The 14,843-nt window shown below is 44.7% G+C and overlaps 2 protein-coding genes across 6 annotated transcripts in view; both read left to right on the top strand.

Moving 5' to 3' along the window:
* The first annotated feature begins 1,523 nt into the window (after positions 1–1,523).
* The window catches only part of LOC308464732 (SLAM family member 5-like), a 43,065-nt gene continuing 29,745 nt past the window's right edge, over positions 1,524–14,843 (top strand). For 3 of the 5 annotated variants that reach the window (XM_080984283.1, XM_080984286.1, XM_080984287.1), the window contains exon 1: positions 1,525–1,721. In XM_080984283.1, the coding sequence (XP_080840409.1) occupies positions 1,670–1,721 (52 nt within the window). In that variant the 5' untranslated portion in view covers positions 1,525–1,669. Of the gene's footprint in view, positions 1,722–13,800; positions 14,196–14,843 lie in introns of those variants that run through there. The other 2 variants (XM_080984285.1, XM_080984284.1) reach the window with 2 other exon arrangements.
* LOC308464747 (SLAM family member 5-like) lies at positions 3,917–10,343 on the top strand. The gene is made up of 6 exons (XM_080984320.1): positions 3,917–3,936; positions 4,698–5,045; positions 5,982–6,269; positions 7,297–7,359; positions 7,837–7,953; positions 8,559–10,343. Exons 2-6 carry the CDS (start codon positions 4,727–4,729, stop codon positions 8,585–8,587), a joined length of 816 nt encoding a protein of 271 aa, XP_080840446.1. The 5' UTR covers positions 3,917–3,936; positions 4,698–4,726; the 3' UTR covers positions 8,588–10,343.

Consider the following 14,843-nt stretch of genomic DNA (forward strand, 5'->3'; position numbering starts at 1 on the left):
TGGGTGCAGGACAGGGATCAGTCACACATCACAGGACACCAGTTTGGAGTGGGTCAGATAGGATTTTACCAGAGGTGGACAAATATCCAGGAAGTTAGGAGTAAAATACACACGCAACAACTGTGAACATTTTTGCAGTCAATATCCACTAATGTAGCAGTTCCCAAACTTTTTGAGTAGCAGAGAACTTTTCAGGAAAGAAATTTGTCATGGAGCACTATCATCGGCAGGGGCAGATCTACTATGAAGCCAAGGAAGCTTAAACGTCTGGGCCAGTAATCCCACAGGGGCCCCAAAAGCAACTTTAGTGCACATTGCTTAAGAAATTTGGGTCCAGTAGACCTAATCTGAGTCACATCGATTTGAGTCAGCTTGATTATTTTTGTTGTTGTATACATTTCAACAACCCCAAAGCTTGAGTCAGTAGCACAGACATTGTAAAGGTGTGGTGATCTGTCATGGAACAACCCCACTCAAGAAGATAACAGTGGTTAGCCAAACCTTATTGCTAGTTGTGAAGGCCCTCACATGGCAGTTTGAGCTTCAGGGTCCCACAAATGCAGCTCCGCCACTAGTCTCACCCTTATGCCACAGGCTCATATTCACTTCTTTCTCTTTCCAATCTATTCATGGAACACTTGAAGATGCTTTGTGGAGCACCGAGTGTGGTGTAGTGGTTAAGAGCGGTAGACTCGTAGTCTGGGGAACCGGGTTCGCGTCTCCGCTCCTCCACATGCAGCTGCTGGGTGACCTTGGGCCAGTCACACTTCTTTGAAGTCTCTCAGCCCCACTCACCTCACAGAGTGTTTGTTGTGGGGGGGGGGGAGGGAAAGGAGAATGTTAGCCGCTTTGAGACTCCTTTGGGTAGTGATAAAGCGGGATATCAAATCCAAACTCTTCTTCTGCGGAGTCCAGTTTGGCAACCGCTGCTCTAATATAATGATCCTGCCATCTCCAACATGACCTTTTGACCCACAGATAAAACATCAGAAGGTCCTAGGTTCAATCCCCAGCATCTCCAGATGGGGCTGGGAGAGTCCTTTGTCTGAAACCCTGGAGAGCCCTCGCCAGCCCATGTCATTTCAGAGGTCAGGAACTAAAGACCACCCCTCTGCAGGCCATTTTGATAAGTGGGTTGGCCACCTACCTGTCAATCATCTGACATCAGGTGATTTAAAGCCCTACTGCTGCTGCAAAGGAAGAGAAAGGAGGGCCCTCAAAGTGTGCTCCTAATTTTGCCTTTGCAACCTTGGCTTGAATTCAGCACTTTTTGAATTTGGTGCCTTCTTCTGTCGCCGCCCAGGCTGCCAATTTCAAAAGGTGCCCAATTCATGCCAAAGGTTCTAATTCTTTCTTCCTATTGTATTTGATGCCATGGCTTTTACCTGTCTTACACCTGACCTCACCGGACATCAGGAGATAGGCAAGCCTCATGGGCCAAAAGGGGACATTGGGGTGGGGCCTAGCCTGGGCCCATAGTCCAGAGTTTTGTTTCCCCTGGTGAAGACTATCAGAGCAATGTTCTGGTTCCATATAAGGCCACTTATTTTTGTCTCTGGTCGAGGTGGTGATTTTTAGAGAACACGCACACACTTTCGGTTTCATATGACTTACACGGAGCCTTGATGGCAGGAAACAGGCAGTAAAGAAACAGCAGAGCAAAGCCGAAATGATACTATGCAAGGCATTTTTCATTCTGGGGCTACTTGCACTACCAGCTGGTAAGTTCTGGATGCAAACTTCCCCCTCCCCCATCTGAAAAGGAAGAACATGCTCGATAGATAGGGTCTTGGTTACTTGAAGGTCCTTCCTCAACTCCTTTAAAACATTTCCTCTATCACAAATCCTGGCTCCAAAATTACAAAGTGTTTGGTGGAGGCACCTTAAAGACCCCACCCGTAGTTTATTGTGGCAGGTTTCTGGGGTACAGCCCCCTTCGCTCCACGCATGAAGAGTGAGCCTCCACTGTTTGGTGATGGCCCCAAAGGTGAGTAGGTGGGGTGTCAGCTGTGAGACCATGAAGGAGGCATTCCTGGTATGCAAATAAGTTTAAGGTGATTCCCAACAGCAAAAATGTTTTCAGGCTATCCTCATTTGTCACCTATCATGTGGAAGACGTGGTCCTCATTAGTTGGCAGCATTAAGATAAATTCAACTGTGTAAACAGAGGGCCTTCTCGGTAGTGGTGCCCACCCTGTGGAACATCCTCCCATCAGATGTCAAGGAAATAAACAACTATCTGCCTTTTAGAAGACTTCTGAAGGCAGCCCTGTATGGAGAAGTTTTTAATGTTTGATGTTCTATTGTGCTTTTAATTCTGTTGGGAGCCACCCAGAGTGGCTGGGGAAACCCAGTCAGATGGGCAGGGTATAAATAAATTATTATTATTATTATTATTATTATTATTATTATGTTTTGATGGGTGTATTAATGGAGTACTGAATGGTTTAGTTTATGTAAACTATGCAGGGATTTACGATACGTGAATTGAGCCTTGGAAAGAGAAGAAGGGAGGTCAATGAATATTTTAAATTTTAAAATAGAAAACTTAATAAAAAATATACTAAAAAGAGAGAGACATGGTCCTCATTTAAGCCAGAATTATCCAAAACCCGGGGCTATCTCCATTAAAAGTCTGAAGGAAATAAATTTAATGAATATGTGCAGGAGGTTGGAGTAGACGACTCTTGGTATCCCTTCCTACTTTACAATTCTGGGAAGGAAGTTGCAGATCTTGCCACACACACATTCCACCGTCACAGGGCCATGTGTAACTATGGTTATATTGGGTTGTGCAACTGGCAAGGGGAGGCCCTGTTGTTGCAGGTGGTGCTACTACTGAGTGCTGCCTGTTCGGTGCTTCCCAGTGAACGGGGTCATCTTGGTAGCAGCTGCCCTTTGATGCTATGCCCTCCTTGCTGAAATGTGCCAGTCCTTCACTATTATGGAATATCCAGGCAGAACCAGAAGACCTTCCTGCTCCTCTAGGCACTCATCACCGAGACACACCGTTCCCGGCAACCTTGAAATGAGTCTGCTGTGTAAAGAGATTTGATTGCTTTTAAATGTTTTTCAGACCTGTGTATTGTTGTGCCAGCCTCACCTCCTCGGGGAGGCAGCGGGGTGATTAATTAATTGATTTGTGTGTGTATATAGATAGAGCAATCATTAATTAATTGTGTGTGCATCTGATAAAAACAAGCAGGGAGGAGGCAGCTGGCTGGGCTAAGGAAGTGGTTAATGCCTTTTTGTGAGAGGGGTTAGTCACTGCATGCGAGAATGACAGACTCACCAAGTGTCCCTGTTTTCCAGGGACATCCCTGATTTAGAGCCATCCCGGTTTCTGATTTGATCCCGAAATGCTCCACTTTTATTTAGGATATCCCTATTTTCATTCGATAAATGTTGGAAGTTATGGAGTTATCCAACCCCAGAGCCGTCTGAAGGCAATCCTGAATAGGGAAGGTGTCTTTTTTTTAATATTTAATGTTTTATTGTGTTTTTATATATATTGGAAGCTGCCCAGAGTGCCAATAAGATGTGTAGGGTACAAATAGTAAAATTATCATTATGGAATGGGACGTCTCTATTTTCATCAGAGAAATGTTGGAGGGTATGGAAGGAGGGTATGGAAACACTCCTCAAGAAACCATTTCTGGATTCGAAAAATCTTAAGTAATTACCGGCCTGTCAACAATCTCCCTTCTTGGCCAAGGTTCTTGAGCAGGTGGTTGTGGACCAGATCCAGGCACTCTTAGAGGAAACTTATTTTTGAGATCCATTTCAGTTGGGGTTTAGCCCCAGGTTTGGCGCAGAAACTGCTTTGGCCGACCTGTATGATTGGCTTTTTTGGGAGCGAGAGAGAGGAAATGTGTCCTTGTTAATTCTTCTTTGTGCCGTGAATAGTGGAGGAGAGCGAGTCTTCCTTCATAAAGGGTCTGGCTTGGTTATAGGCTTAACTGCCCTCCTAGCACACGCCCCCAAATGCTCTGGCTGCATTGCTGTGAACGGCCATCTTTTGCTTCAAGTAGGGCCAGGAATTTTAGTCTGGCCCAAGTCCAGCTTCAGAGAGGTCACATACTGGAGGGGGCACTTGAGGGAAGGAGAAGCTGCTGGCTCTCCCCTGGCTTCACTACTGATGGCACAAAGGCAACCCAAGAGGAGTCACAAACACCCTCCAGCTTTACTCCGGGAGCACCAGTCACCAGTCCATGGAACAGAGCGGGGGCACCATTTTGTTATTCTCTTCAGAACCCAGCCCTGGAAAACTAGAATTGCTTTTGGAAGACTTTGGGCAGCTCCACACCATCTATTTAAAGCACATGGATTATCCAAAGAATCCTGGGAACTGTAGTTTCCTCTCACAGAACTATAACTCCCAGCACCTTTAACATTCTACAGCCTCAAGAATTCTTTGGGGAGAAGCCATGTGCTTTAGAGGTGTGTTGGATGTGCTTTAAATGGATGGTGTGCACCTGCCCTTAGAGGATAGGTGACACTGCAACATCTTCACGTTTGACCCTTGGTTGAATGTGAACAAAAAATAAAGGCTCCCGCCCTTCCTAGCTGAAAGCCCAGAGAGCCGCTGCCTGTCAGTGTGGACAAAATTAAGCTAGATGGACCAATGCTCTGAATTGACATAAGGCAGCTTTCAATGTTTCTTGACAGTTTCTTCCTTCATTTCCTGGACCATACAGGTTCCTCTGGTGAAGAAAATGCTGTGAATATGAAAGGAATTCTGGGACGATCTGCAACTTTCCTACTGAACACCGCAGAACAATTCAAAAAGATTTCTTGGGTTAGAACTAAAGGAAAGCAGGATCTTGAAATTTTTGTGGCAGCGATTCCACGAAAGGATCCAGAAGAGAGATGTGAACTCAGTGACCAACTTTTAGCATATAGAGGGCGGCTGAGTGTCTCTAAGGACTGCAAGAGGTTACAAATCAATAATCTAAATCAAGAGGATTCTGGCACATACAAAGCACAGATCTTAATAACTGATGACAAAGATCCAATAAGTGAGATCTTTCCCTTGAGGGTGTATAGTAAGTATTCTAAACATTTCAGGCACCCAGGATGGGGCTCTGATTGAAGCACCTTAAGCCTTGAACTGGCTTTCACGTAGAGTCACAAATGATAATAGAGCATCTCTCCTTCAGTCCCTGACCCTGTGAAAATAATTCTGGGCCTGCTTCCACACCAGGGCCCTTCTGCACTGATGAGGCCTGCAAGGAGAATTAAAATGGTACTTCATACAACACACTATGGAACTCTATCCAGACCTCCCACAAAAAAACCCCACCAGGGCCCATCCCCATTACTAAGATCTCAAGATTATGTCTCATTATCAGCTGTGGCCTAACTGGTTTTTGAGGTGATGGTGCACCCCACAAGAGCTAGAATGGCTCCATCACACCACTTTCACCTCTTCCCACAACAAGGGATGAACACCACAGTGTGGGGTATTTTGGCATAGAATTCCCACTCTGCCAGGCATATTATATTGCATTTATTTCCTGCCCTTTACCGTAAGGCCCCAGGACAGATTACAAGGTTTTAAAATCAAGTAAAACAATTTAAATGTAGCAGATTAGGACGGCGTGAAATATATATGAGGTGTCAGAGGCCATGGTAAAGAGGGGTGTGCTGAGCATTTGATAGAAAAACTATATCCAGGCAGGGGGGGAATTCCATAGCTTGAGGTCCAGCGCAAAGAACGCCCCATCCTGGGCCACACATACCCAATGTTTGAAATCAATGGAAGTACATATAGATTCTCTACTGATCTTCAAAGGAGTCTGTAGGGAAGGAAATAATCTCTCAAGTTTTGTTGCTTATTTCCGTTTTAAATAAAAACTTTTCTTATGCTTTTGCTGCTGTTTCCTCCTCCCTTTCCATTTATTTGCAACTGCCTTATTTGCCATTTCTGCTAATTATTGCTGTTTTGTATACCATGTCTCTCTCTCTCCCTTCCTGTTCAGAGCGTTTATTGGAGGCTGACCTGGAGATTGTCTGTGACCCAAAAGATTATCGTGGTGGGAATGGAACTCTGCAGCTGAACTGCTCTGCAGGGAGCTGGGAAGATGATGCCACGTTCAGCTGGGCCCCAGCCAGCATGAGTGAATCCACTGGGAGATCTCTTGTCACCTGGCACAATTTAGAAGGCAATGATTTGAACTTCACTTGCAAAGTAGAGAACCCTGTTAGCACAGCATCCAAGACAGTGTCTGTCCGGAAAAATTGCAGCACTGGTGTTGCAAACAACACTGGTAAGGTTTGCTCTTCATTTTTCTTTTGGCAGAGTAATGCTTGCATCTAAGCTTGGGCTCATTCATACTTCCACTTGTCCCCTACTTTTGAGAAACAGGTCTGAGTGATCTTCCACTTGTCTTGCCACTCTCCCAAGAAAAGACCACTCTTTACTCCTGAATTAGAGCAAATGTCAATCTGCAGAAAACCTGATTGACGTTTGCTCCAATTCAGCTGTAAAGAGTGGGTTTTCTTGGAGGAAAGCAGGAGAAGCAAAAGTGTGGATGAGCCTCTAATTTTGCAATCCTGTTTGTGGATGAGGTTAAGTGGCTGTGAGGAGAACAGAAGACCTGGGAAAAGGTAGAAAAGCACCCCTGGTGGTTTTGTGGAATTAGAACATTTGTAATATCCTTACAGGGACACAGGTGGCGCTGTGGGTTAAACCACAGAGCCTAGGGCTTGCCGATCGGAAGGTTGGCGGTTCGAATCCCTGTGACTGGGTGAGCTCCCATTGTTCGGTCCCTGCTCCTGCCAACCTAGCAGTTCGAAAGCACGTCAAAGTGCAAGTAGATAAATAGGTACCGCTCTGGCGGGAAGGTAAACAGTGTTTCCGTGTGCTGCTCTGGTTCACCAGAAGCGGCTTAGTCATGCTGGCCACATGACCCGGAAGCTGCATGCGGGCTCCCTCGGCCAATAAAGCGAGATGAGCGCCGCAACCCCAGAGTCTTCTGCGACTGGACCTAATGGTCCGGGGTCCTTTTACCTAATATCCTTACAGGAAACTGGCAGTGGTAAGACTTTTCTCTCATTAAAAGCTACTTAGGAAGACAGTGCTCCGCCACTCATTTCTAGGCAGAGTCATGGGTCCAAGCTAATCTTACAATCCTGTTTGAAGGTGGCCTGACTAGGAGGACTGAGGACCTGGAAAATGTCTTTGCATAATTTGTTTCTTCTTAATCAGGATAGGACAAAGGATAGCCCACTGACCCAAACAATCTTGATATTTTCCCCATGTGTGACTCTTTATATTTCACTGGGTGTTTGCAGCACAAGATGATGGAGAACTGGACCAAAACAAACAGAATGTACTTCAACAGGGACAAAAGCAAGGTATTAATAATCAGATGCACAAACGTAGGATGGAAGACACTTGGCTTGACAGCAGCACATGTGAACAGGATCTAGGGGTCTTGCAGAGTACAAACTTAACATGAGACAACTGTGTGATACAGTAGGAAACAACAACCACAACAACAATAATTCAATTCTAGGTTGCATCAACAGAAATATAATGTTCAGATCAAGGGAAGTAATAATACCATTGTATTCTGCCTTGGTGGCTCATCTACACTTTGCTTGTCCTGCGTCTAGAAAGCACAGGTCTGAGCAGTTTCCCCCTTGTCCCATGCTTTCTAGGTAGGAGGCTGAGTGGTTTTCCATTTGCCCTACCACTTTCCCTGGGAAAACCCAGGGGGTTGGACTGGATGACCCTTGGGATCCCTTCCAAGTCTACATTTCTATGGTTCTATGTGGCATTAGGGCCTGGAAACTAACGTATGTTATTGTTTTGTATGTGCATCTTTTAAGGAAATGAGGCTTTCTACGAAAATATGTCTTTAACCCTGCTGGCTGCCATTCTCGCAGTGGAAAAAGTTGCCATCAGCGTCTGTGCTGGCGTTCTCATGTGGTGGAAGAAGCAAAGAGGTAGGAGATTTCACCGAACTGCATGAACTGCTTCAAAAATACCCCTTGAAACAGGCAAGGATTAGGCAGTTTTACCTAAAATAAGAAAAGAACAAAATGTCTCCTCCCATCCATAATCTGTAAGGCTGCAGGTTCCCCAAAACCAAGACTGGGTTCATTCTCCAGTCTGGACCACGCAGAGTCTGGCCCCTGCGCTACATGGCCGCATGGCGAGCTCCTTCTTTGGCATGCTGCACTCCCTGTATGGCAGCAGCAGCAGCCCAGGCCCAAGGTGAGCAGGAACGGATGGAGAGAGGTATGCAAAGGGGGGACCCCAGCTCAGCCCAGTCCACATTGGCTCCTCTCCACAGGTGTCAGGGAGATCCCCCCACCAAGGTTTGCATCGGCCAGCCGGATTCTCCCCTACCCAGGTGGGCAGACGGTGCAGGCCAGTGCCACTTGGCTCCCGAGGGGGGTTCGCTCTGGCCCCCCAGGCGCCGACAACGTATGCTGTGCTGCTGGCCACCAGGCATTTTTCATCTTCAAGCATTGAACAACTAAGAGATGTGATTAATCGAGTGGACCTTGAATCCCAGATTGAAATGTGCCTCTTAATTTCTCACCAGGTGATGCTACAGATCCCAAAGCGAAATGAAAAGGTTTCTGCTTGTGCCAAAGGATGTACACAAAGGATGGCCAAAGGATGTACACACACCCCAAATTTATAACTCAGTCACGGCTTTCCTGGGGCGACCGGAATTCAATTTGCTTGGGCTCCTTTTAACTTTGTCAGCCATGGGTGGAATCTACACACCTATGAAAAATGTTCTGAAAATGCTTTTAACCCCCCCCCCCAACATTAAATTTTCCATAAGGCTCACCATCACCATCTAGTGTCACATTGTATATTGCACTTAAACACACACATTTATTTGCAGCTGTGTAGCTTGAGTCCATGGTTTTGCGTGGGAGGACTGGATCTGAAATATGGCTCAGTACACCAGGTGACACTGGATCAGTCATGATCTCTCAGCTAACCTACCTAACAGGGTTCTTGTGAGGAGAAAATAAAATTGGTTCTCTGCTCACTCCATTGCTCCCCCCACCCCCTCGCAAGGAACACATGTTCTCATTGGGCCTCTGAGGGGGATACTGAATGGTACAGATTTGGGGCACCTTTTTTTTCTAGAAGAAAAGCAATGGCCTCTGAGGGGATCTCTCCTCCTGACAGCTGAGCATGACTCTCGTGCCTTGTTTCTTTCCAGACTACAACATTTAGCCAAGTAATCAATTTGATCAATCAATTAAAAAGCCCGTGGGCCAACTTCAAAAGCGTTTCAAATTAATTGGATGTAATGGTGCGTACTAATCTCAGTTGTTTTTGATGGGTTATTGCTGTGGATCATGGCATCAGTGAAGTTGCCATAACTTGATATAAAATGTACCCCTCGATGAACTATATTGATGCTGGTACAAGTCTTTATCTTAAATGTGTCCAAGGAGGCATTGATAACACTTCCTGACCTCCTAATACTTAATGTAAGGATGAACACCTTAATCCTGTGTTATCAGCAAAGATAAATTATCTCCTATTGTAGCACCCTGCTTGTGGTTAACGCTTAGCTGGAATGAAATATTCAACGCAGCAATAGAGAAATTAAAATAATAATTTATTTGTCAGACAAATAAATGATAAGCACAGTGGTATATGGTTACCAAAGCTCTGCCCCACTTCCAGCCCTGATGGCCAGCACTTATATTTCCTCAGCCCAGCCCCCTTGCTCCTCCTTTGGCTGCCTCTGTCCAATCAGCCTGGTTGAAATTCCTATTGGCTGTTTGCTAGAACCAATAATAAAAGATACACCCATTTCCTATTACCTTTTATGGGAGACAAAGAGCTATATTTCCTTCTAGCCATAAATGGCAGACAAGTAGCCATATATCTTACATTTGCCTCGACAAGGCACCTTAATTACCAGATCACCTTTTGCCCCTGTTGCCCCTGCATTCCAAAACAAATGGCTAAAACAAATGGCTCATGGTATTAAATTCTGTCTAAACAGAGATCTTGGGTTCACATTCTCACACACCATCAATGAAATAAGAATCTAACATAAGAATCTAACATTTCTTACTTTCTAAATCCTTTGCATAATTACATTAAGCCAACAAATCTCATACATAACATAGATAGCTTTTTAGAAGAAAAGGCCTTTGCAAAGTAAAAAAGGAACTCGGTAAAAACAGCTTCAAAAGAAGCCCCTTCAGTTTACACCCCCCTTTCCCAGCCAGCTGCTTTTCCCATTAGCTCTTCCCAAAATTTATTGCCCTTAATATGGCTAGAGTCTGATGGGAGGCACATGGTACTATTTTCTGTTAAACAATAAATCTTACTATTTACCAACTCTTAATTAGTGTTTTTGCAGCTTGATTGTATTCTGTAATATGTAGGGTCAGTGTAACATTTGCTCCCAGCCTGTAATTCCCTTTTACAACTTTGAGAAACTTGTCTCCTGCTACTGCTATAAATCGGGGGGTGGGGGGGGCCTTGTTCAGGAGAGCAGGAAGATAAACAACTGCCAAAATACTTAGCCAGCTGGTTTCTGCCTGGCATGAAACATACAAACATTTGCAAATATATCTTTAAGCTCATTTTAAAATACAGACCTTGATCAGATGCCTCACTATTGTAGGAAAGAATGAAGTTCTGCACAGAAAATAAAATCTTGCTCGAAAGGTAAACTCACGATTCAGGAAACATACAGACAACCAGTTAGTCATTTCTCAGTATGGCCGTTTTCTTTCAACTTCAAACTCAGGGAAGTAAGCAGAATAGCAAATGGCCAGGAACTTGTAGGAAATAAACAATAATACAAAGGAATGAAGGTGTTATGAAATTCACTCATCCAGAAAGACCCTTCCCTTCTCCATAAAGTAGCATTGGCTCAAAATAATACTTAAGCCCCCTGTTTTTAATATTGGGTGGCTCACGAGCTCCAACGGGACCCCCTTTCACTCTATGCTCTCAAGGATCAGCCCCATACTTTACTGGACACAGACCAGAGGAATGGCTGAGAGATTTCTGATGGTTTAGGGTCTTAAAAGAAGAGGAGGCATAGATTTCTGATGCCTGACTTTGGTTCCATTAGCCTTCAAAATCACCCCTTTCTTTGCTTTATTTTAGTGTGGGTCTGTGGCACATTGCTCCACTCACTCTCTAGGCTTTGGGGATGGTTAGGGATCCTTTTTACTCTCAAGATCATTGTGTGTATTGTTGTAAACAATAAAAATATGCCCTTTTTCCCTTATGGGGTATCCAAGAGCCTGTATAGAGTCCTTACGTGGGTTCCCTATTGGTAGGAGAAAATAACAGGCCAACTAGAGAATATTGAGAAGCAAATTTATCTGTTGCAACAGGGTGCTCCCCTCACATGCAGGAAAGGAAGAGGACCTCGAACAATGGAGTGCAAGGCCTTATATAGACATTTTAAATTCCCTGCCCTGGAGCTCAAGACCACCATACATCATACATACATCACAGAAAAGGTTTTGTTGTTTTTCCTGTCTGCCAGGTTATCTGATAATGCCTTATCTGATTGCCTTTCCTGGTAGTCTGTCACCCTTTGAGATGGTGATTTCCCAATTCCTGAGACAATGGGAAGGTTCCCTGACCCCCTCCCTTCTTGCAGAGAAAACATTTGGTCAGTTTGGGAGTCACAATGGTTTCAGGTTGGTCTTCCTGTGCTGATCTATGCATGTGTTTGGTTGGTACATTTATGAACATTTATTATATATATAAGACCTTAAATTTTATTATTACAGCATGCTGTGTGATTTGCTGCCTGCTGATGTTGCAACTGTGCCGTCTGGAAGCAGCATCACTATACTCTTGTCCCTTTCATTTCAAGTAATAAATCAGCCTTTCTTTATTCTTCTGGTGTGTGGGCTTCTTGGGGCATAAGGTTACGGCTAAACAGGTGTTCATAATGGACACATGGAGGGACTTCAGCAAAAGATTCTAGTCCTCTTGGAGTTATGCATCAAATACATTTGAACGCTGGACACGCATGTGGGTTTAGACACACACTTTGTAACAGCAGGTGATCGCCCACCAAGCTTCAACCCTTCCTCATCTATGGCAGATATCACAGAACATCAATCGCAGTCTCTCAGACCAGAACACACCCCTTTCTTTAATGGACCCTCAGGTGCAGTTTCCTATTTCTGCTTTCTTCCCTAGTGTTGCTCAGGGTGCACAGCCTCCAACATGGAAACAGGGACATTCTTTTAAGGCTTGTGACATCCACCCACACCCATTTCCACCCTGTTGGTCACTGATGAATAAACTTGCTCGCCACATGCTAAATTTCTTTCGCCAGTTCCAAGTGGCCAGCATTTGGCGGATGGGATTCATACAATTAAAATGACTGTTTGCACAACAAACGCAGTTTCCTCCCCCCTCCAAAACAACAACAACAACAACCTCAGCCTTTTTGCATTATGGAAATGAAAGCAGGCTTTCTTGTTGATTTTGCAACAGCTAGTCCTCCACTTGGACTTCTGCAGCAGAGGGCGCCCATGGGATATATTCTAGGCTCTTGCTAAAGATCTCATTGCCCTTATGAAATAAGATGCAGTTTAAACTCCATTTACCGATTCCTCCATAATACCCCCGGAATGAGAGGGCAGCAGAGCCCTTGGTACCCTGCTGCCTCCATTTATGTAGCGAATTCATGTAACTTTCAGCAGAATTCTCTGGGCTTTAAGGACCCAAAATTTGTGCAATTGGGGGGGGGGTGTGATGTTCCTATGCTTATGTAGATGTTATCATGTAAATATTAGAGTAATTGCAGTCAACTAGTATGGGATTAAGGGACGCAGGTGGCGCTGTGAGTTAAACCACAGAGCCTAGGACTTGCCGATCAGAAGGTCGGCGGTTCGAATCCCCGTGACGGGGTGAGCTCCCGTTGTTCGGTCCCTGCTCCTGCCAACCTAGCAGTTCTAAAGCACGTCAAAGTGCAAGTAGATAAATAGGTACCGCTCCAGAGGGAAGGTAAACGGCGTTTCCGTGTGCTGCTCTGGTTCGCCAGAAGCGGCTTAGTCATGCTGGCCACATGACCCGGAAGCTGTCTGCGGACAAATGCCGGCTCCCTCGGCCAATAAAGCGAGATGAGCGCCACAACCCCAGAGTCGGTCACGACTGGACCTAATGGTCAGGGTCCCTTTACCTTTAGTATGTACCTTTAGTATGGGATTGTGTTAAATGTGGTAGGTAAGCACATTAGTTGAATCTGGGTGAAAGTTAGGTTGGGAGGGGGAGGGAGTGTGCTTGGGGTGTAGGAAGCGAATGGTGATTGGGTAGGAATTTTGAAAGGGAGTTTGAATATTGGTGAGTGATAGTTGTTGGGCTTTAGAGGGGGGATTGTTGAGCTTTTGGGGGGAAATCGCTCAAAGAAGGTTGCTGAGCTTCTTTGGGGAAATTTTCAAAAACCCAGACATTTTGCCAATTTTCTGAAATCCACCCCCCACCCCCCACCCCCGCCAATTCGGTCATTGGAATCCTGGGGAAATCCAGACAAACGGCAACCTCTCTCAGGAGATTTAAAATTCACAGCATGTTACACGTTGAAAGAAACTTATATGAAAATGATGTACCCTTGGTATTTAGCTCCCAGTAAATTAGCAAAACTGTCTGAAACAGAGTCAAATGTATGTTGGAAATGTAAGGAAAAGAAGGCACCTTCTATCATATGTGGTGGAAATGGTAGTAAAAGAATTTTGGGAAATGATATATAATGAGTTAAAAAAAATGTTTAAAATAACCTTTTCTATAAAAAACCCCCGAAGCCTTTCTTTATGGAATTCTAGGTGCTGAAATTCCAAGGGAGCAGAAAATACTATTTATGTATGCGACCACAGCTGCGCGGATGTTATTGGCCCAGAGATGGAAAGAAGATAAAGTCCCTACCAGAGAAGAATGGCAGATTAAGTTGATGGATTATGCTGAAATGGCTAAAATAACCGGAAGAATTAGAAATCAGGAAGACCAAAATTTTAATAAGGAATGGGGGGGGGGGGAATTATAATTTATCTTAAAAACAATTGTAAAAAGCTAAAATTTCTGAGAGACTGACGTCCTCAGCCACGCCTTCTTCCTCATGTAGGCAACTAAGTTGCGAAGCAGGAAACCAACACGAGCGCTGACGGTGAAAGGATGATAAGCAAGACATTTTTGCATCTGTGGTTCCTTTCCGTATTCGTGGGTAAGTCCTGTATTTTTCTTTTTTTACCGTACAGATTCAAAAGAAGACCATGCTTGATGGATGGGGCTTGGGTGTGTAAATGTCAGGGCTAGGCACAACAGCTCTTTCATACAAAGGCGTATAAGACAATTCACAACAGCATAGCTTCCTAGCTATGCTACGATCATTCAACAGTTATCATGTGTGCCAGCCTTCCAATCTTGCTTACTGCCGAGGGACCTGAATTGAAATTTAAGGCACATTCTCTCTTCATGGCTTTATTATGGGCTTAGCAGCCCTCCTATCACATGCCCCAAATTCGCCAGTTGTTAGCACTGCAGTAGAAGGCAGCAGAAGACCAAGCCAGAACTAACAACGTGAATTTCAATAGGGACAAATGTAAGGTTCTTCACTTAGGCAGGAAGAACCAGATGCACAAACATAAGGTGGGGAACACCTAGCTTAACAGCAGTACATGTGCAAAGGATTTGGGGGTCTTAAGAGACCACAAGCTGAACATGAGTCAACAGTGCGCTGCAGCAGCAAAATAAGCTAATACAATTCTAGGCTGCATCAACAGATGTCTAATGTCTAGGTCAAGGGAACGTATCTGGAAACCAAGCCTTATGAGGAATGGTTGAGGGAGCTGGGTATATTTTGTCTGGAGAA

The sequence above is a fragment of the Podarcis pityusensis genome (assembly GCF_964106645.2).
Source record: "Podarcis pityusensis genome assembly, chromosome: 16".
NCBI classification, from domain to species: domain Eukaryota; kingdom Metazoa; phylum Chordata; class Lepidosauria; order Squamata; family Lacertidae; genus Podarcis; species Podarcis pityusensis.

Bases quoted from the DNA above. Each gene is read 5' to 3' on its own strand.
- LOC308464747 (XM_080984320.1), top strand. From the start codon at position 4,727: ATGAAAGGAATTCTGGGACGATCTGCAACTTTCCTACTGAACACCGCA. The intron at 6,270-7,296 runs GTAAGGTTTGCT...GGGTGTTTGCAG, and splicing joins TGGTGTTGCAAACAACACTG to CACAAGATGATGGAGAACTG. The intron at 7,360-7,836 runs GTATTAATAATC...GCATCTTTTAAG, and splicing joins TCAACAGGGACAAAAGCAAG to GAAATGAGGCTTTCTACGAA.